We start from the raw sequence: 20,505 nt of genomic DNA on the forward strand, positions 1-20,505 counted from the left end.
TCTCAGAAGAAGGTACTAGCAAACCACTTCTGAAAATGTTGCCAAGAAAGCTGCATGGGCCTGTCCATGAAGCCACCCAAGAATCAAGACTGACTTGAAGGATCATAACAGCAACATGTTCCTTAAAGCTTGGATAATTTTGCTTTAATCTTCAAGAGGAATGTCCATTAAAAACAAATGAAAAAACCCATTGGAGTTGCCTCCTTTAGGTTATGTGTCTTAAAAGACCTAATTAACATCATTCAGAAGTAGGAAATCTCTGGCCTTCAAGGTGTGGCTGACCTAAAAGTTCCAGCAACACTTATCCTTGGTCAGGATGGCTGTGGCTGCTGAAAGTTGTACTTTTTGAGAGCTATAGGTTCTCTACTCCTGGATAGTTGATGAGCAAATTGGAGCATTGTCCAGCCTGAGTTACAAAAAACAGATGCTTATTCCTTTCTCCCTTGACAACCAAAGCCTGTAAAATTAGTGGTCATCAGAGCTTTATGGACATTCAGTCTGGACTCTGTGCTACTAACTGAACACTTGTGCTATAAAAACTGGACCTGTGCATGGCAAGGAAAAGGTTGACGTACTTGAGAACCAATTTGGCTCCCATTTCTCATCAATTTTGTGAAGAAGTTGATCACTCCTTAGCTAGCAGAGGAGTTGGTTTGATGGCTTTGATCCAAAGTAATAATTAGATGGCTTTTGAAAATTCTTGGCTGGAAGAGTTGTTAGTAACATGGGAACTGGAAAAAATCTGCCTCACCATACATTGAGATATTTCACATTTTTACTCTTTCATATTTTTTTTCAAGAATTGACTGATTTGTCAGAAAAAAGGACCAGGTCTTTTCATAGACATTGAGCTGATTTCCCTTCCCCCACTAGGACTCAGCATGAGAAGAAAAATAATCAGGCCAAAGAAATTGACAGTTCTGACATCACTGTGCTTGGACTGCTATCCCAGTTTGGAAGAATGGCTGGATCAGATGGGAAAACTGAAGGCTTCAGTGGTTGCTGAACTGGGGGATTTTCCTGTTTGCACCCATTCACACACAGCTCTTATTGTATTATTTGTTTGTAAGACTTATATTCTATCTTTCCTCCAGGGGCTAAAGATGGCATGTATATATAGCACTTCCTCCTCCATTTTCTCCCACTACAGCAACCCTGGAAGATAGATTGGGCTGAGAGAGAGTGACTGGCTCAAAGTCATCTTTCTAAGTAGTATCTGTTTACTGCAGAAAGCTGGTTTACTGCTGCTGCTGCCATTAGCAGTAGGCAACAACAATCTGTTCCCCCTCTAACCAGTAAATTAATAGGTGGTAAAGCTCCCACCAGCTCCACATGATCATTGCGAGGGAGGGAGAAGCAGAAAGGTTTTCCAATTTCTTAGCAACCCTGGTAAAGACTGTTGATTCCCTTCTAACATTAACCAAGGGGGGAAAAACAGCAGTCTGTTCCATGCTGACCAGCCTGGGCATTGAAGGTCTTCCAGCATCTCCACAAGTCAACGCTTGCATTTCATTCCACTCTTTTCTGGTTTTATGATAATAGTGCCATGTATCCTTGATGGGAGACAATACTTGATTCAGTCATGTAGCGATCTGGAGGACAGTCCAGGGCTCTGATAATTAAATCAGGATCTCAGGTGCAATAGTGGTCTTTAAATCTTTAGGCGCTCCTATATTTGCCCCCTGTAGGACAAATGACATGTGAAGCAGCTCTGCTTTAGGATGGCTGCAAGAGTATGGTAGTTCTTCACACAGCCTAAATGCCTATGGTTAATGTAAACATATTTTACTGAATCCAATTTTCTAGATGTGCAAGACACACTGAACCGTAATCACATGAGCTAAGATTGCACAATATATCAGGTTCAGATGTGGTTGGATGGTTTGTGGTTCAGAGTGTGTTGTCCAAACAGGCTTAGCACAGAACATACGTATGTTGTGTAAGCTCATGTTTGTTGGTGATCAGTATTAACTTTTATCCATCTGATGTAGATGAAGAGCAGGTTTTCATCTTCTACAATAGGGTGGGCAAATTATTTCTTCAGACCTTCATTCTTCTCATGGCACAAAAGGGCTGAACTGGTTTTGGACTGTCTTATTCCCTGAGCCCAGAAGGATGTTATTTGGGCTTTGCTATCTGAATGCTTGACTTGTTCTATCATTGTGGTAGAAGGCAGCTTTTGAGGCTGAGTAATCATGGCCTCCTTGGTCTGTCATACTGACTAGCAATTTGGGGAATAGTAGTCCCAACACAAGAAAAGACTAGTAGAGGAGAGTACCAGGCTGAAGAAAAGCCCTCTAGCCACCAAAGGGGTCTAGCTGTTAAGTGGTGTTAAGGAGAGGCTTACGTAACCACCACTTCAATATGCTCCTTGGGCCATTCACTAGTAATTCCAGGTGTAAACAGCAAAGTAGAGGAAATGCTTCTCTTCACCTTACATTTGGTAAGAGCTGGATTCAACCTATTTCAGTTGTAAATGAGCAAAGAAAACTTTTAAATTTGGTTGAAGATGCAGGATGTATCCTTGTGAAGTCTTCTGCCTGAGGTCAGGATGCCTGTTTGCCTCTACCTAAGCTCTGGTTCCTTGTTTGCAATTAAAGCAAATGTATAAGACATTGCAATCTCAATTGCTCTCTCACTGAAATAAGTAGCCCTTCCTTTGAAAATCTCTGCAGGGATACAATGTTAATCTAAATTTGGTCCTTGTGGAAAGAGATGCAGGATTGGAAGCAAGGAAACCTGAGTTGCAGTCCTGCCTGAGGCACAGAAGCCACCTGGTTGACTTTGAGCCAGTCATCCTTTCAGCCCTAGGAAGAACACAATGGCAAACCACTTTCAAAACTGTTGCCAAGAAAACTTCATGGACTTGTCTATGTAGTTGTCAGGAGTCAAGACTGACTCAGAAATATGCACACAAAGGCTTTTAGCCTCCACACTCAGTTTCAAGTGCTTCTTGACCCCCTCCCCAAATCTCAAGCTGTTCTCTTATTGTTCCTTTTACACAGTGGCATCTCAACCCTTTCCTAGAAGAACAAGATTTGCATGAGTCACCTCCAGCCACCATTTAACCTTCTTGGGCCATCTTTTGACTATAGAGCTATCAGTGCTCTTTTGTCAGTCTTGATCAGATAATGCTTCAGGGCAACCTTTCCTGATAGCCCTGCTGCATGAAATTGGATGGTAAACCAGTATCAATATGAATAGGGGGCACTGAACAATAATGACTCTCAATTTGCCACTATCCCTACTAGTTGTCTTGTAAATGCATAGCTAGGGGCTTAAATTCCATGCAATTCCATATGAAGCCATATGCTTGATCCAAAGTTCTGTGTAGAAAGGTGTAAAACTCAAGACTGTCCCAGAATCTTCTGCTATATATGTATGAAAATTCCTCAGCAGACAAATCAGCAGAGAAAGGGTTTCTTTGAAAGAAGGAAGTTGGCAAAACATGGTACCCTGCCCCCAGATGTTTTAAAAGGTTCTAAAAACAAGATTGAATCGGCAGCAACTACATCCATCTACTGTTTAGAACAGCTTTCTCAGCAGTGGTGTCTGCAGTGGGGGGCTAAAAATCTCAAAATTGCAGGTGCGACCAGCTGATTGAAGCTCCGGCCCCTTTTAACATGACACATGCATTGAACACACTGGAAAGGGATGAGCTTGGGTCCTCCAGTGGTGCCTACCATTTTTACCCCACCCCTCCTTGGATGCTCCTGCCTCCAAGATCTGAACTCTCCATCTGTCTCAGCTAAAAGGCCAAGTTGCAGACAGGTCATTCTAAAGAGAATCTATCCATGTGGTTGCTAAGAATTGACATCAACTTGATGGCACTTACACAGTCACAGCATTTCCGCCTACTAGCTATGCAGGCTGGAATTTTGGGATTTGTAATCAATACAACTTGAAGAAGGCTGACTTTTGCTGTTTAGGAGTAGCCATGCTAATCTTTTACAGAAAATAGCAACCAAGAGTCTTGTGGCACCTTAAAGACTACAAACTATTATCACATAAACTTTATAGATTATGCAGGGATGACTGCATTTTCAAAATGATTATATGATTTTTAGGTAACATCATGTGGTACCCACAAATAAATAAATGTCATCAAATAGTACCACATTCTCACCTGAAAACTCCTATCACATGCAAGAACATATGGATCTTAAAAGATCCAGTAGTTTTGTGAGATTTGGGGCACTTTTAATTAAAAAAAAGAAACAAATTGCGTTTATTGATTGATTCAGTTTTGGAGGTCAATGGCACCCTCTTGTGGCATTACTGGTGTTGGGGTGTTTCTGGATCACATGATAATAAATTAATCTTTATAGTGCTGCAAGATAGTTTTTGATAACTGAAAAGATTAATATGGGCAGAGATGGGCAGTCTAACATACAGCTGGATCTTTTGCATAGATATAAAAATGGCTGTTAGGCACCCATGTTTTTTCTGCTTCTTGATTCTCCTGATCTTTCAGCTCATTGTCTCCAAGTCTTTGCCTTGTGTTGTCCAGTTGTCCTGAACTACCTAGGCCAATACCATCAAATCCCTGCAGTGGTAATTCTAAATGAAAACCACCTGCATGAGCTCCTTTCATCCTTCTTCCGTCCCCCTCCATCCTTCCTGCTCCTTAGTTTCTATGGAAACCGTATCTTGGCAGTGCTGCTTCCTGGACCAGCTTGTTCTGGGGAGTGGGCTGGGCTGGAGAAGGAGTAAGCAAGCAGATATCTGAAGCCATTTTACAAAATTTCAGAAGCAGATGCTATAGGACCATCACTAACAACAGTAATAATATAATGGTGAGGATAAGGAGAAGGAGACTGTGGCAAAATGTAAGCAGTTTTATAACTTGAGACAAAATAACACACTGTAATCATGATATATGTTCCAGCAGCTTGACATTAACAGAGCATCTTTTATTTTTCCATCCATGCAAAAGTAACATGTATGGTTCACCACAGATATATTGGGAAGCCTGGCCTTTGTGTCCTGATTTTTTCATCTGTAAAATGAGAATAAAAATGACCAGGATGTCATGGGAAATAAGTGCCATCACAGCTACAGCATAAAATATTTACAGTACTATGGTAGGCATGGTGATTACAATGATTACCCCATTGTAATCCCAAACTCATCCCTTTATAGTTGTAGCTTGTTTGCTCTCCATTAGAAATCCTGTTCACAGTGGTTCCCTTTTTACAGATGTAGAAAGAAGGTATGATGATTTACTCAAGGCCATTTACTGAGTATATGAAAGAACAGTGATTCCTGCAGACTGATGGATGGATGAATGGATAGACAAAAAAATAAAATAAATACTCACATGTTCTTTTTAAACCTCAGATCATAAAACCATGTATTAGTTACCTCTTCTATCAGAATGTTTTTGTTACTTTTTACTGTATAATGTTGCTTCACTGTTCTTATTTGTCTCTTTTATTTATTTATTTAAAACATTTGCATGGCTGCCCATCTAAAAACACAACTCTGGGTGGCTCACAACTACAATAAATCCCAGAACTATAAAAATCATGAAATCTAAAATCATAAAACCAAAATAAAACCTGCTGCCTCGATCATCCCTTGGGATGCCCCACAATCAATTCCAGACATCCTCACTCTATCCCAGCACCTGGGTAAAGAGCAGGTCTTGATGGCCTTCCAAAAGGCTACAAGGGTGGGGGGCCTGCCAAATCATCAGGAGGAGGGTGTTCCATAAGGTAGGGGCTGCCACGAAAAGGCACATTTTTCTTTGCCTATTTTATAACAACATTTATTTGTTTATGTAATTCTTATACCCACTCTTCTGCTTACTGAGTACCCAGAGAAGTTCAAACCACATATACCATTGAAAGCATCAGTTAAAAATGTTTGCAACAGAATAGTTACTGAAGGCAGTTGTGTTTTAAAAACAGAAGCAGAAATAAATATTGAGTCTGTTGAAATACACACTCTTTCAGCATTTGCCTAAAAGTAATAAAACTGGGAGCCAGATGAAGGGATGGGAAAAGGCTAATCTTTTATTCATCTTGTAATCCATGACCATGACATGGACAACAAGGCCCCTAACACCCTGTATGTGTGACACTGGAGCTGCAAACTACACAACCAACACACATATAGCAGTTCTTGTCAACTCAGAAGAGTTGCTATAAGAGAAGTTATGTGACCTGAGAGTGTGATGTACAGAGAGTGTGATATAGAATAGGGATTTGAAGCTGCACAATAACACATGTCTGGCCATAACACAATATGATTGGGCAGATGCAGGGAGAAGTTGTGAGGTGGTAAAAGTAACCATGCCTTTCTTTTAATTTTGGCCAGAACTTCTCTAATTTGGTGAGAACTTAAAAAAAAATTCTAGAATGAAAAGAAAGGACATACTGCTTAGAACTCAGGACCCCAAATCTATGTCAGAGTAATGGCCAGCATTCCAGGACAAGGAAGACAAGCCATAAGTGACATAATGAAGAGAAAGGAATTTAGTGCCATACTCCATGGTCAGCCTTGCCTCAAACATGGCACCAGGAAATCATAAGACATTTTGGTGGACAAATTTTGAGATCTTTTTCGTAAGTTTGAAGGAATACTAGTGCCTTATTGCTGTAGTGCCATCGAGATATGTTAGGACAGCTCCAAAATGTCAACCACGTAGGCAATGAATAGAAATACTGGGAGTTGTAGTTACCAAAATGGAGTACGCACATGTGGGGAAGGCTGCCCTGTAAGAAGCCAAACTGTACCAGCAATTATCATGCAAGAAGATAGAAAGCACAAACACAATAAGTCAGGTTACCTTGATGAGTTTGAAGAAGGTTTCCAAGATGAAGATGAGGGAGATGAGGATTGAGAAGATCTCCTGAGTATAGCGGGAGATGTATCGCACCAGGAAGCTGCCCTCAAAAGCCACTACCAATATTACTAACAGTATCAGCCAGAAGCCAATCCAGACTCTCCCCACAATGTACTCAAAGCCATAATTCGTACAAAACTATAGGGATAGAAATGGGGATGGGGGGGAAGGAATGTAGAGAAGAAATTATAGGCATTATAGATGAAATGCTAATTTTCCTGCCTTCATTTCCTTTCTTTCAAATAGCTTTGGGAGGAGTAGTCTTCATTTGCACTTCCACTTCAGTGAAACAGATATCTTAACCCTATCAGCCTTACCAGGTTGATATCTTTTGAAACTCCTATCTTGGCTAGTTAGGAATTTTGGGATTTGCTGTTGAACACATTTAGCAGGATAGGGAAAAATAACCTATGTACATTTTTCAAGCTTATGATCGCAGTGATGAACCTTCAGATTTAGTATCTGAGGGGAGATTTAAGTTAACTGAAATCTAAGTTTGTCTTCAGAACTTTTTTTTATCATTACAGCTTTTCATAACACTATTCTCCAAATATACTGTACTTCAGTTCCCATAACCACAGTCAGCTCAATGTTTGTTACACTAGTTTATTATGGGAATTTAACCTTAATACATGTTAAGTTATCAGACTGGAAAAGGTACAGTATTCTATTGCTATGGAAATAAGACTGAGAAAGCACGAACATTGGCAAGTTCCTAACAACACTGAAATAATTTTGCTAGATGAAAAACTGCCTGATTAGAAGTCAGCTAAAAACTCCCAAGAGAGATAGGAATCTTCTTTATTACTCTCTCCAGCACCTAGTAATGGGAGATATACTATGAGTAGTCATGGAACTTCTTACATCTCACATCTCATAACCATGAATTGCCCATTAATTTCCAGAATTGTCTATCCTGCTTTAAAATAATTTAAGCTAATGGCCATCTCTAAAGGTTGCTTAGTCATGATTGCTTAAGCCACAATTTGCTGAGACACACAACACACTAAACTATTATTTGCAAACCACAGTTGATGGAATCACACAAACTATGCTCAGATAAATTACATTATGGCTTAAGGCAATGGGTGAATCCACTTGCTATCTTGCAGCAACAATCTGGGCAGCATAACTTTCCTTTCAACTAGTCACACTGATTTCTAGCAGGACACTTACTGTATAAAAAGCTTCTTCAAAGACCAAAAGGGGGCCAGAGAATCCCACTACAAGCAGAGGCTGAGCTCCAAGCAAGCAAAAGAGTCCACTCTGAACTGAGGTGGAAAGCAGAAGCTCAGAGACTCCTATCAGGCGGTCTGTCTTTTCAGCTGGAAACAACAGGAAACAATTAGCAAAAAAAGGAGAAGCCAAGGTCTTCTTCCACCCCCCTCCCCCAGCACTCCAGGGGTCAGAGATCCACATGGCTTAGGATTTGTGTTGGTCTCATGCATGCGTATTTCTCACAAGTGAAGCATCTTTTCCAAATCAAAGTCCTCCTGGTCAGACATGAAATCATATTGAACAAACACCCCATAAGACTTTTTTTCAAGCTACTTTCAGCTTTCACTGGGGAAACAAACCCCCGCCTCCTATCTCTAGCCTGTACAGATGACCCAAATTTACTTAATGTTCAGTTTATAAATTTTAGGAAACAGCTGGAAAGGATGGAAGGGAAGGGTAGTGTGGGCAGGCAGCCATTTTTGGTGTGGGAGAGAGCAACGCTTGATTCAACCATCATTCCTGCAATGGCTGCACGGGGAGGTTTACAGGCCTTTCTGAAACTGCAAGGAGTGTTTGGATGGTGGAAATGATGTGGGTGTGGAAGTGCCCAGAAATGTGGCTGAGATCTCTATATTTATCAGGGATTGATTATGTATTAATGGCAGGCGCAACTAGGTGATCAAACCCTCACCCCTGTTAAATGTGCACTGCACACATTATATATGTTCAAAAAGAGGTGTGACTCTTTTATGATACACATTGTGGCAATACATAAATCCCCTCTGACACCCTCCCAAAAAAATTAAATAAAAGTTACATGGTTGAAAACTGAAGCATCACACAACTGGAGCATCCTACAAGTCTTGGTGGTACGGAAGCAAAATAGATGTTTCCATTCTCCACATTGTTTTTCACTATTTGCTTTTTGTGGAAACTATTTTGGGCATAGCTTAGTGGAAACCTGATATGTGTTTTATCAAGATGAATAAAGTGGTCTTTAGTAAGACCCCCTTAGGATTACCAGATGTCCAGCAAAAGGAGGATATGCCCTCTGTCTGGTAGGCATAACCTTAAAATCAAATATTTTCCAGCTTTTTGAGTATCTTGTTGTTTTTTTTAATGGACTGTTTTCACAACAGTAGTCATTCAAACTTTTGTGTATTGTGACCTTATAAACTGTCTGCTCCTTTCTTTTCCTCACCCATTGACAGACTTTACAGCCTAGTTTTACGTTATTTAATTTATTTCCCTATTCCAGCAATTGGCTTCAATCCAGCCCCTTCAAATCTATGATCTCTATAGTTTGTAGATCACATGACTCATCACACATTTCTACGGTGGAATTTGGAAAGCGCACTGTCATTGTTTCTATATTATCACTAGCATATATTCTTAAAAATAAAGATTTATTGGAAAAATATTGCGACTGAACAACCAGTCTTTCTGATGCTGGAAAAAATAATTTCATGTACATGTAGAATTCCAGAGCAATTCTAAAAGTATCACTCTCCTCATCCTTAGTTTGCAATTATTTATCAGTGTGCTGCTAATTTCTCTTACCAAGAAGGCCTCCAAAAGTAATGGCAGGAGAAAGGGCAGCAAAATAGATGAAGATGACCGCAGCCAGGCACTGTGGATTCAGAGCATCCTTGATGTCACTGAGATACTTGGGGTACCGACGTTTTATGTCTTTCACTAACCCCCCAAAAATCCTTCCGGTTCGTCGCAAGGCATCATCAGAATCTTCTGGTTTGATGTCATGGCCTTTCAATTCATGCTCTGCATGAGACACAGGAAAGAGGAGGTTTTCAAAGGGGGTGCTGTCTTGGAATGTGGTGCACACCAGGTACCAGCACTAGGTACTGCTGGGGATTAGGGTCCTGGCATTACCTAAGGATGGTATGTACCAATGCTGGACCCAGAGCTCAGCTCCAGAATCTATCCACAGTGACCAAGCTCAGTTTCAGAATATATATAGGGTATAACAAAAGTCAGGCCCCATAGGCCAATCACAATATGTTTTATTATTTTTTTTCAGAGAAAATGTTTTTGCAGTTAGGAATGTTCAAAGGTTATGCATCAAACAAATATGGAAGTGTTTAAAAGAAAATGGCAATTAATTTGAACATTTAACATCATTTATATAATAAGTTGCCTATAAGGCCTGACTTTTGGTACACCCTATATACATTGATAGATACATATATAGTAAAGATATGTGACACTGAGCTCATGCATACTGTAGGATTTAATCTGTATTTTACCAAAAGGGCTGCTAAGATTAAAAAAATCCTATTAACACTCTAAATTTTAATTTACATATATTTCTCTGGTTTGCATAATTATTTTCTGCAAAATCATTGACAAGAAGGTATCAAATTCCCATTCTCTGAGTACTGGCAATGCAGGCTTTCTATCTCTGCCCCACTTTGTGTCCAAATTTCCTCAATATGTTCCACACACAGGACCGAACCTGTGGCCGAGGTCTGGGCACACTGCTTTCGTGTGGCAGTGCCAACCTTCTGGAATGACCTCCCACTAGTTTCATGCCGACTCTAACTGCCTGCTTGAGGCAGCTGAAACTGTAGCTCCTCAGGAGAGGGTTTGGAACTTGATGCCTGGATATTTTGATGTTTGTATAGTTTTTGTATGTTTAGTTTTTGTATGTTTTTAAGACTCTGTTCTTGTTCTAATACTGACCATGAATGATTGTGTATTCAAATAAAGAGAGCCAGTTTGGAGTAGTGATTAAAGGCACCAGGCTAGAGACCTGCCTTAGGCACGAAGCCAGCTGGGTGACTTTGGGCCAGTCCCTCTCTCTCAAGCCCAGGAAGGAGGCCTACCACTTCTGAAAAATGTTGGCAGGAAAACCACATGAACTTGTCCAGGCAGTTGCCAGTAGTCAAGACTAACTCAATGGAGGGAGGGAGGGAGGGAAGAAACTTGTAAAACTGCTGAGAGCCATGTGGGATTGTGGTGGGACATAAATTAGATAAATGAATGCATTGAAAAAAGGCAATACATTTTGGAAAGTCTGTTGCAGGGGGCAGTGGCCTTAATTAGGATGCTGAATTTGATACTCAGTGCCAATGTCTATGGTTTTGTGGTAAAATTATGCAAACCTCTTGTTCTACTAGGTAAAATCAAGCCACCCCCACCCCCACACATCTTGAATAGATATGAGGCAGCACATCTTCCAGACTAGTTTCTCAGCAAGTTCCCATCTTAAAAACAAACTAAAATATGTACCCTTTTAGTCCTTCTTGTGGAAGCTAATAGTATAAGCTGATGCATGTCTTCTTAGAAGGAAGTCACACTGAGTTCGCTATGCCTGGCTCCTTGGTAAGTAAGCACAGAACTGCAGGCTAAATCAGTGTTCCCAACCTCAGCAACTTTGAGATGGGTGAACCCCATGAATGGGCTGGGGAATTCTGGGAGTTGAAGGCCACAGATCTTAAAGTTGCTGAGGTTAAGAAACACTGGGCTAAATGATCCTCCTGCACTAAACCATACCTTTCAGAGGCTCCTCTTCCAGTTTCTTCTCTGCTGGGAGGTACCTCTTCCTTAGGAAATCCTTCTGCACTGGCAACAGCATCTTGAGAAGTCTTTCATTTTGGATCTCAGAGGGTGGGAGGACAATACAACAGTCTAGGAACTCATCCAGACTCTTGACTAAGTCCTGTCTTCTTTCTGCCAAATAGGAGTCATTGCGAAATACCTACTCCCAGAAAGAAAGGAAAACAGTGCTCAGGGAGGCACGGGGTGGGTGGGCGGGCGTGGGGGTCATTTTCACAGACGTTTTTCCACCCTGCATGATCAGTACTCCACTGGTGATGTAGATAAGGGGACAGATACACCTTCCATAAACAATTCATTTTAGGTCACTTGTTAACACTCCATAGTTCAGTGAGGAGTTAAGGTGATTTATCAATCTACCTGAAATACTTCTCTCTATAGATTAGGTGAATCAGTGAATGTAGGCAACTCTATATGTTAAAACTAATGAGACTGAAAAATAAACTGTCCAAAAGCAAGTTCTTACTAGGACAAACTTCAAAAGTAAAATGGCTTTGCTATTAAAGCTATGCTCTGAAATGTCTCTATTAAAAGCTGCCCATTTTGCCCATATTGGCAAAAATTTGGAGGTGTTTTGCCAAGTTTTCAGTGGTATGGAATTTCTGTCAGCCTGATGGCTGTAGTTCCCTCTAGATCTTGCGTGGCAGTGGTGGAGAAAGTGAGAACCACAAGGACAAGGACAAGTCACACTTCCTAATTTCAGACACTTTTATCTATGCAAGATGCCATCCCTTGCAACAATTAGACACTGAAAAATCCATGGAACTTATTTTCCAAGACAAATCATTGTGTGAGGCTCTGATATTCTGAGCTGATCACAGCAAGCAGAGAGAGAAGAGTTAATCTTGCCCAGCCAAATATGATGCCCCTATCTCTGGTAATAGATGGGAGGCTTATTAAAAGCCTAAGTGCTCCACCTGCTGGTTGGAGAGAACTCATAGGCCTCTGATTATCCATATCAGTGTTTCTCAACCTCGGGAACTTTAAGATGTGTGGAGTTCAACTCCCAGAATTCCCCAGCCAGCAAGTGTTGGCTGGGGAATTCTGGGAGTTGAACTCCACACATCTTAAAGTTCCCGAGGTTGAGAAATGCTGTTCTATACCTAATATAAATTCTAATAATTATAATGATCCCTCAAATAATTCAGCCTCATTCTGGGCATTTATGCTGGTGGAACAGCAGGGAGGCCTTTTGAGTCTTCATTCTTCCCTCCATACCTGTTGTACCAAATTTCTAACTTTAATCCTGGTGCCATTTGATTTATTTTTTGTCCTTCTCAGGGAGATATTTCTTCAACAGCAGAACTACAGTGGGCAGGCACTGAACTGCTTCAACTCAGAAGCTGCCAGAGGAAACTTTCAGCCTTGCTCTCAGTTTACACACGTGGGTTTCTCACTGTTGCATACTCACTTGCTAATCCTTTCTGAAAGCAGGAAATACCATGATTTCCTCAGGCCACTTGAATGAATGAGGGATTCCAACTTACCCTTTCAGACATCATGGTTGAGATGGCTCTCCCAATTTCATGGTAGCTAATGTGGGGAGAATCAGGGCCCAGAACCACAAAAAGGAACCTGACAGGGACAGGAACCTCCAGGACAGAGTCCAGCTCCACAGCCTCCTTCAAGCGTACAAAGGCCAGAGTGGGATGGTCCAGGAAGGTGGCACAGCCTGAAGGGAGGACGGATGGGTATGGGACATAGTTTAGGGGCTTTGGCACAAAGAGAGAGAGGAAGAGAGAAAATGTGGGCCATTGGCAAAAGGGAAAGGAGTCCAAGCAGAGGCAAAGGGGTGGAAGAGAAGGGGAACAAGGGAAGAGAAGGAGAGACAGCAAAGTGAGCAAAGTTGGCAATCAAGTTTTGATAAGCTAGATAGAGAAGCAAAGCACAGTTCTTGCCAGGGACAAATATGGCTTCTTCCTGGCCTGAATGCACAAGAAAGCAGGAGTCAGCAAGCAGGTTCCCATTCCCCAAACTTTTCAGGATTAGCACACATTCTGTAGAAAGATGTAGTGCTGGCTCTACCATGAGGCAGAGTGTGGCAGCAATATTAAACTATGGTAATTTGGCAGTTTCAGGATTTCCCATTTATTGGTACCTTAATCATAAACATATTTTAGGTTATGCTTCAAAAGAGAAAAGGAAGGTAGTAAGAAGAAAGATATAGCTGTGAGGATTAAAATACTTTGCTAGTCCTTGTGGTTGAAGAGGCTAGCAGTAAGGTAGGCCAGTGTTTCTCAACCTTGGCAGCATTAAGATGCATGGATTTCAACTCCCAGAATCCCCCATGCTGGCTAGGGAATTCTGGGAGTTGAAGTCCATACATCTTAAAGCCATCAAGGCTGAGAAACACTGATGTAGACTAATGGAATGTAGGCTCTGAAATCAAATGTATTATTCCTCCTCTTTCTTTCTGATAGCTATCTGAAAACCTTGGAAGCAAGTCAGAGCACTTTTCATGTCTGCCAAATTGTGTTAGACTCTTCCCTCGAAAGGAAAAGACCTGGAATAAGGACACCTCTGTCTCTCATTTCCCAATTAACCCTGTCTATGTGGATTGATTGCTTCCTACAGATGTTCCAATGTAGGGCTGAGTCAATTGGTTTGTGGTAGTACCCCTAGTCCTCACTATCTTATGAGTTATACACATGCAGAGTCATGTAGGGCTCTGTAATACATACATAAAATGAACCAAGACTTCCCTGTCCCTAGATCTGCCTTTCCAGCTTAGTGTCCTCTTTTGTATTAGATTTCAATCCTGACTAGAATGATGGGGATTGATATAAAAAAATAACCGGGAGTCCTGTTTGGGGAAGGCTGATTTTGATTGTTTCTGAACAGTGCAGAGACAAGAAAGTTGGAAGTTTAACTCTATAGACTAGATAGTAGTGGTAATTGAATCAAGTTACCCTGTCTGGGCTGCAGAAATCTGGATAACTACTAGATGGCAGCAGAGGCACAGAAATCTCTACCTTTCATCTCCAGATGGTTTTTGTAGATAGGATAACTCTAGTAAGCTGAGAAGCCCTAAACTGAGCAGTTCAGGAATAAAACAGAATATATTCTAATATGTGCTCATGGGAAGTGTTGAGAATTGGCCAGAAAAAGAAAGGAAGGCCTGGTATACAACTCTACCTTGGAATTGCTTGGAATTTAAAAATTCAGATTTAAAAATCAGTAGATCAAACTGATCATTGCATCACTGCTAATGTTGACAGATCAAGCTGTGATTCATATTGCAGGAAAGAAGTCAGTTAAAACAGTAGCTATTCCTATATTGTATATAAATTCACATAATTTAATAACCCAGGAAAAAAGAATATTAGCTTGCCTATCTGCCCAGTCATTCACAATGAAAGATCAACTAATTGTCCATGTAACACTCCCTTGGGTGATTTTATTCCCACAAGGCAGCAGGTGATTGGCCATTTACAAATCTCACAACATCCAACCTGAAATCTTATCTAATGGGACATTGTAGGATCCCTTTTTGAAGAATCCCCTCAGTGCTCTCTGTACTGAAGATATTGTATATGTTCTGCTGCATAAGACCAAAGGCCCTTTATCTTGTTTTCAACAGTGGCTGCTTAAAACTAATAGGTAAGGTGTAAAATCAACAGCCCTCCTAAATTATTTGTACTAAGTCTCTCACCTTTTGAATATACAATAGGCTTCCTAATGTTGGGATTGCAATAAAGTATATTTTAACAAAAATACAACAAAAGCATGACAAAGAAAATACTATTATCTCTCTCTCTATCTATCTACAAACCTACATACATGCACACACATCAACATATGTAGTAGATCATAACAAATGTACATTTTAGGCCTGCTGAGCACATCCAGTTTTATGTTTCCCATATTTTTTAATAACATCCTGGGTTAATAAATCTTTCTTCAATGGAATTGATCTAGGGTATACCCCTAGTCCAATCTATTAAAATTATCTTTATTTACTGTTAGGGTTGTGGTTAGTGATCCAGATTTGAAATGGAAAAAGTGATTTGGAGCAGCTCCTTTAAAAAGCTGCATCTTTTTCTGGATTGTCTGGGAACGGTGCTGTTGCATGATCCCAAGAAACAAAATCCTTGGTTGAAGGAGATGCCAACAGAGACTGCAGGCAGGTCCATGCATGGTGCATATCACCATTTTCCTTTGATCTGGATAGCTGCCCAGCCTTCTTTACTATACTTTTGCCAGCCAAATGTACTGTCAGTTTTTCTGCTTATGCTGTCACCCATATTCTGTCATATAATGTAAAACTTTCAATCCTTTTAAATTATTCCAGGAATTTGTAATAGCTTGTCTTGTTGCCAATACAATATGTCCTTTTAAGATTAGATAATGTAACTGTGAATTTTGCCGTTGACAGTTATTGAATAATGGTAATAAAGGTATTGGTTTTCCTTGTCTAGTAATTATGCTTATTTCAGCAAATAACATTTTTCAGCATGTCTGTAGGCTGAGTCATGGCAACTGGATTTCTTCCTTTTTGGTAGAAATGTTTCGCTGCTTCTCCAAGCAGCTTCTTCAGTCTGGACAAGCAGCGAAACGTTTCTACCAAAAAGGAAGAAATCCAGTTGCCATGACTCAGCCTACAGACAATTCCACTTGGATGACTGAGAATCTTCATCGACGTTTTTCAGCATGGTTTTATTTTTCCACAAGTCCACCTCATATCTATCTATGTACCCATTTCTTGGCATCCGTACAAACGTTGTGGCCTAGAATGCTTGAAATTTTTGAATAATTCTCTGGTGTACTGTAGCACCTGTGTATCAGTTTCAATGCCCAGCATATATTCTGATGTCATTGCAGCAATTCTTCAAGATCTTATCTGAGATCTTATCTGGAGAAGCCAAGAAATGAAACAAGACATTCAACACAGCTGTTCTCCCACTGCTCTAGAGGTCCGCCTCTACACCTTTCCTATAACAGGATCCCTTTTACACTTGAACATTCAAGATACTTACCAACCAATCCCAGAGTGGCTTCTGAGTCAGGAGGGATCTTATCTAACAGCTGTTTCTTAAAACCACTATTACTTGACTCTCCCTGCAAGAAGAAAACATCTTGGAGATTACACTATCTGAATTCAAGAAAATTAGACATTTTCATAGGGAAAATGCTTGAGAGGGTGATCTATCAAAACTTGCTTTGGCAAAATTTGAGAAGACTTGTGGTACACAGATTAAAATATAATTATTACAGATTTATTTATTGTGCAATCTTAATCCCAAAAATGAATCCCATAAAATTCATTTTATACACAAAAATTTGCTTAACATTTTAGGGGATTGCAGTATTGCAAAGTTTGAGAAACCTGGCACCAGACAGGAAATGAGTTAAGCCTCAGTGAGGCTTGCTTTCTAGTAAACATGCTGAGATTAATCTGTGTATGAATGAGTGTAGGAGAGATGACTTGCATCTTATAGGTTGGCTCACTCATCATGCAACTTTTTTTAAATCAGGGTTTGCTGAACAAGACACAAGGGCAAGCTTCACGCATCCTGTTATTTAAGCCACACCCAATGACTGGCTTCATGCAGTATTAAGCTAAAACCTAGAAACCACATTACAGGTAGTCCTTGTTTAGCAACTGCAATTGGTTCTGGCAAAATGGTCGCTAAGCAAAATGGTCAGTAAGCAAAATGGTCGCTAAGTGAACCATGTAACAGAGCAGAAAGAGAGATACTGCAGAGATAGATGGTTGCTACCATCTCATTTAGATAAAGTTCTCTCATGCAGCAACGCCAGCATTACTCTCACTCTGGCATGTGTTGTTGTTAGGGGCAGAAATTTGGCATAAGGGCATGCATTGGTCAGAAAATTACTTTCCTACTACCACGTACTGTTTATTACCATCATATCTGTGAATGCTCACTATCCAAGACAGTTGCTAAACAAGGACTACCTGTATGGTCTAGCACAATGTGTGAACCCAGACATAACGTCGGACATAAAAAAGCAAAAGCGGTTGCAGTAATCATGAAAGATCTAGCATCCCTATCAAGGCAATACCTGTAGGAAGATAAACATGAACATTTGCGTATTACTCAAATAGTGCTACAATATTTGGAAAGGGGACAGGCTTGTTTTCTAAGAAATCATCTTAAAAGTGTATAAAAGGTATTGGGCAAATATTTCATAATTTTGAATAAATATCAAAAAGATAATGTGCATTTGCAGGGAATGTGCTGCTGGTCCCTCCTCCCCCTCCCCCCCTCCTTTTAAAAAAAGGCATGCTTTTTCAGTGTGAAACAATATGGAGGAATGATAGGGAAAACACATGGCAATAACCATGGCAGAAAAGTATGCTGGCACAAATTATATTATCCCTATTGCCAATCCTACTTCTGTCACAGTAACAAGGTAGACAGATAGTGCTGCCCTTGCTTATTTATTTGAGGACCAAGTTAAGGAAAGGAATTCCTTTGGCTTTATTTCCTTTTCCATTAAGTGTCCCTTTTCCATTAAGTGATGCCAGAAAAGCATCACCAATCACTCTCCTGAACATGGTGTAGGGGTGAGACAAATCAATATGAGGATATAGTAGAAAAAGAAGACTACAGGAGCATGTTCACACCCTGGTAAGGGACAAGGAAGGAAGATCCCATAGAGTAGGGTGTTATCTCCTCAAATATAGCTGCTGCAAGCTTGGGCTTAAGTATATATCTGGAGTGAGAGCAAAAACTTGAGCTAGGGCCTGAAGTGAGAAAGATAACCATTTTTGTTCATGTTCTTGAGTAGTCATACCAAGTCTGGCCAATCCAGTGGTTTAATACTTTCTACCAATCATAATTGCTGCTTTGCTTACTTGGTTCTCTTTCAAGTCTGAGGGCAGCTGAGGTCTGAATACAATTCCAGACTTAGATAGGAAAATTTATAGTTTGAATCCCAGAGTTTGTGGCACTATAGTCATAAAATGTTCTCCATTTATTTACTTCAAAGTTAACTTACCTGCTCTGAGCCATTAAAAAAGGTCTTCATCTCAATTTGGCGATGTTCTTGCAACAGTGGTTGAGCTGCGTCTTTGGCATCTGTCCGTTGCACCCGTGCAGGTGAGAGAGTGTTTAATGAAGCTGATTCATTAGGGTGACTGGGCAAAGGATGAAAAAAATGTGAGGTGCAACGAAGAGGAAAAGAATAAGGATGCAACAGTAAAAAGTTAATGTCTAGTTCAGGGTTTCTCAACCAGGGTTCCTGGGAACCCTAGGGTTCCGTGAGAAGTCGCTAGGGGTTTCCTGGGAGATCACAATTTACTTAAAAAATTATTTCATATTCAGGCAATTTGACATTAGAGAGCTAAGTTTCATTTCATTTCATTTCTACTTTAAGAATACTGTTAATGCCTATATACAGGCCTACACATGAAACAAATATAGTAATTTTGTAACTTGGGGCCTATATTTGAGCCTGAATGTGCAGGGGTTCCCCAGGGCCGAAAAATATTTCAAGGATTCCTCCAGAGTCAAAAGATTGAGAAAGGCTGGTCTCAAGCAATTATTCATGTGACAACTGATACACGTAAAAATGTCAGATTAATTTACAGCCATTGTCTTAACAACCCAAACTAGAGAACTTGAGTTTATTGCACAGATTTGTCCTTCTGGTGAAAGGCAACAACCTCATTTTTAAACTCCCATTTCTCTGACAGAAAGGATTTCCCAATTTTTCAACTTTACCTACCATCTGTATTTTCTGGTTGCTAAAATATCCCGTTGCTAAAAACACCCAGTTCCCTTAATCTCTCTTCAAAAGACTTAATTTCCATCCATCATATCCTTCTTTGCACTGTTCCAAAGAAGTGGAAACATTGAGCCCAAAGACCAAAAGGGTAGCAGACACAGGACAATTCCTTATATGCTCCATTTTTCCTGAGTGCCATATCCCCAGATGTTAAGTATGACAGGCAGATGCTTCTGCTGTCCTCCTCTCTGCTCTTGATCTTGCAGATGGGGGATGGACCAGGACCATTATTGGCCTTATGCTGAGCTTGGAATGAAGTCCAAATATTGTGCATTGGTGACTACAGCAGGAGAGCAGGTCTTATCTGATGCTCTTTCATCCTCAGTATGTACCCTTTTCCCCTTGTGTATGACCCACTTGCTCCATCTGTCACTAGCTTGATTGATGGAGTATGCCTGATCCAGGAAGAGCTAGACATTGATTTGTACCCATTTTTCTTGGCTGTCCCATTCATTCCTTGGGTGGGGAAATGTCATCTGTCATATCTGTCCCTGCCAATACCTGTGCTGAAGTAGGAGAGTTCTTAAAAGCACCTCTTGGTCATCTGGCTTGAGTTTCCCTTCATAGATCATTTGGCTAAGCACCTGATTGGCAACCCCAGCTAGACTCCTTTCTTGCAGGTCTAGAAGGACAGTTCCTAGAAATGCAGAAAGAGGGAAGGGGCCATTAATCACCCAAAAGAAACATTTTTTGATCATTCGAAAGAGATATTTGCTGACTATTCAGAAGAGACATTTGTTACCATTATGAAGTACATCAAGAGGAGAATTAGGAATCTTTTAAGGTGATTTTTCAATCCTTTTCCCAAAATAAATGCACAACTGCTACTCTTGTTAAAGAGACTTCATAATCATTCACTGAAGCTGTATTGTACTAAAGAAGGATTAAAGGACAGAGAGAGAGAGAGAGAGAAATAGAATAAATAGATATAGATAGATATAAATGTAGCTGTAGATGTATATGCAGATGTATATGTAGAGAGATATGTAGATAGATACAGATACAGATACAGATACAGATACAGATACAGATACAGATACACTGTACAGATTTACTTCCCCCTACCTTTGTTATCATTAATGACAGATTTTTTTTTTCGTTTGGAAGCC

At 40.4% G+C, this 20,505-nt stretch overlaps 1 protein-coding gene across 1 annotated transcript in view; it reads right to left on the bottom strand.

Moving 5' to 3' along the window:
- SLC4A1 (solute carrier family 4 member 1 (Diego blood group)) overlaps window positions 1-20,505 on the bottom strand; it is a 56,836-nt gene that overhangs the window by 17,066 nt on the left and 19,265 nt on the right. Inside the window, exons 6-13 of the mRNA XM_063300635.1 lie at window positions 19,898-20,033; window positions 18,608-18,746; window positions 16,621-16,702; window positions 13,132-13,316; window positions 11,582-11,786; window positions 9,629-9,847; window positions 8,027-8,175; window positions 6,794-6,988 (exon numbers count right to left, since the gene is read on the bottom strand). Coding sequence (XP_063156705.1) covers window positions 6,794-6,988; window positions 8,027-8,175; window positions 9,629-9,847; window positions 11,582-11,786; window positions 13,132-13,316; window positions 16,621-16,702; window positions 18,608-18,746; window positions 19,898-20,033 — 1,310 coding nt within the window. The remainder of the gene's footprint in view (window positions 1-6,793; window positions 6,989-8,026; window positions 8,176-9,628; window positions 9,848-11,581; window positions 11,787-13,131; window positions 13,317-16,620; window positions 16,703-18,607; window positions 18,747-19,897; window positions 20,034-20,505) is intronic.

The sequence above is a fragment of the Candoia aspera genome, chromosome 4 (genome assembly GCF_035149785.1).
Source record: "Candoia aspera isolate rCanAsp1 chromosome 4, rCanAsp1.hap2, whole genome shotgun sequence".
NCBI lineage: Eukaryota > Metazoa > Chordata > Lepidosauria > Squamata > Boidae > Candoia > Candoia aspera.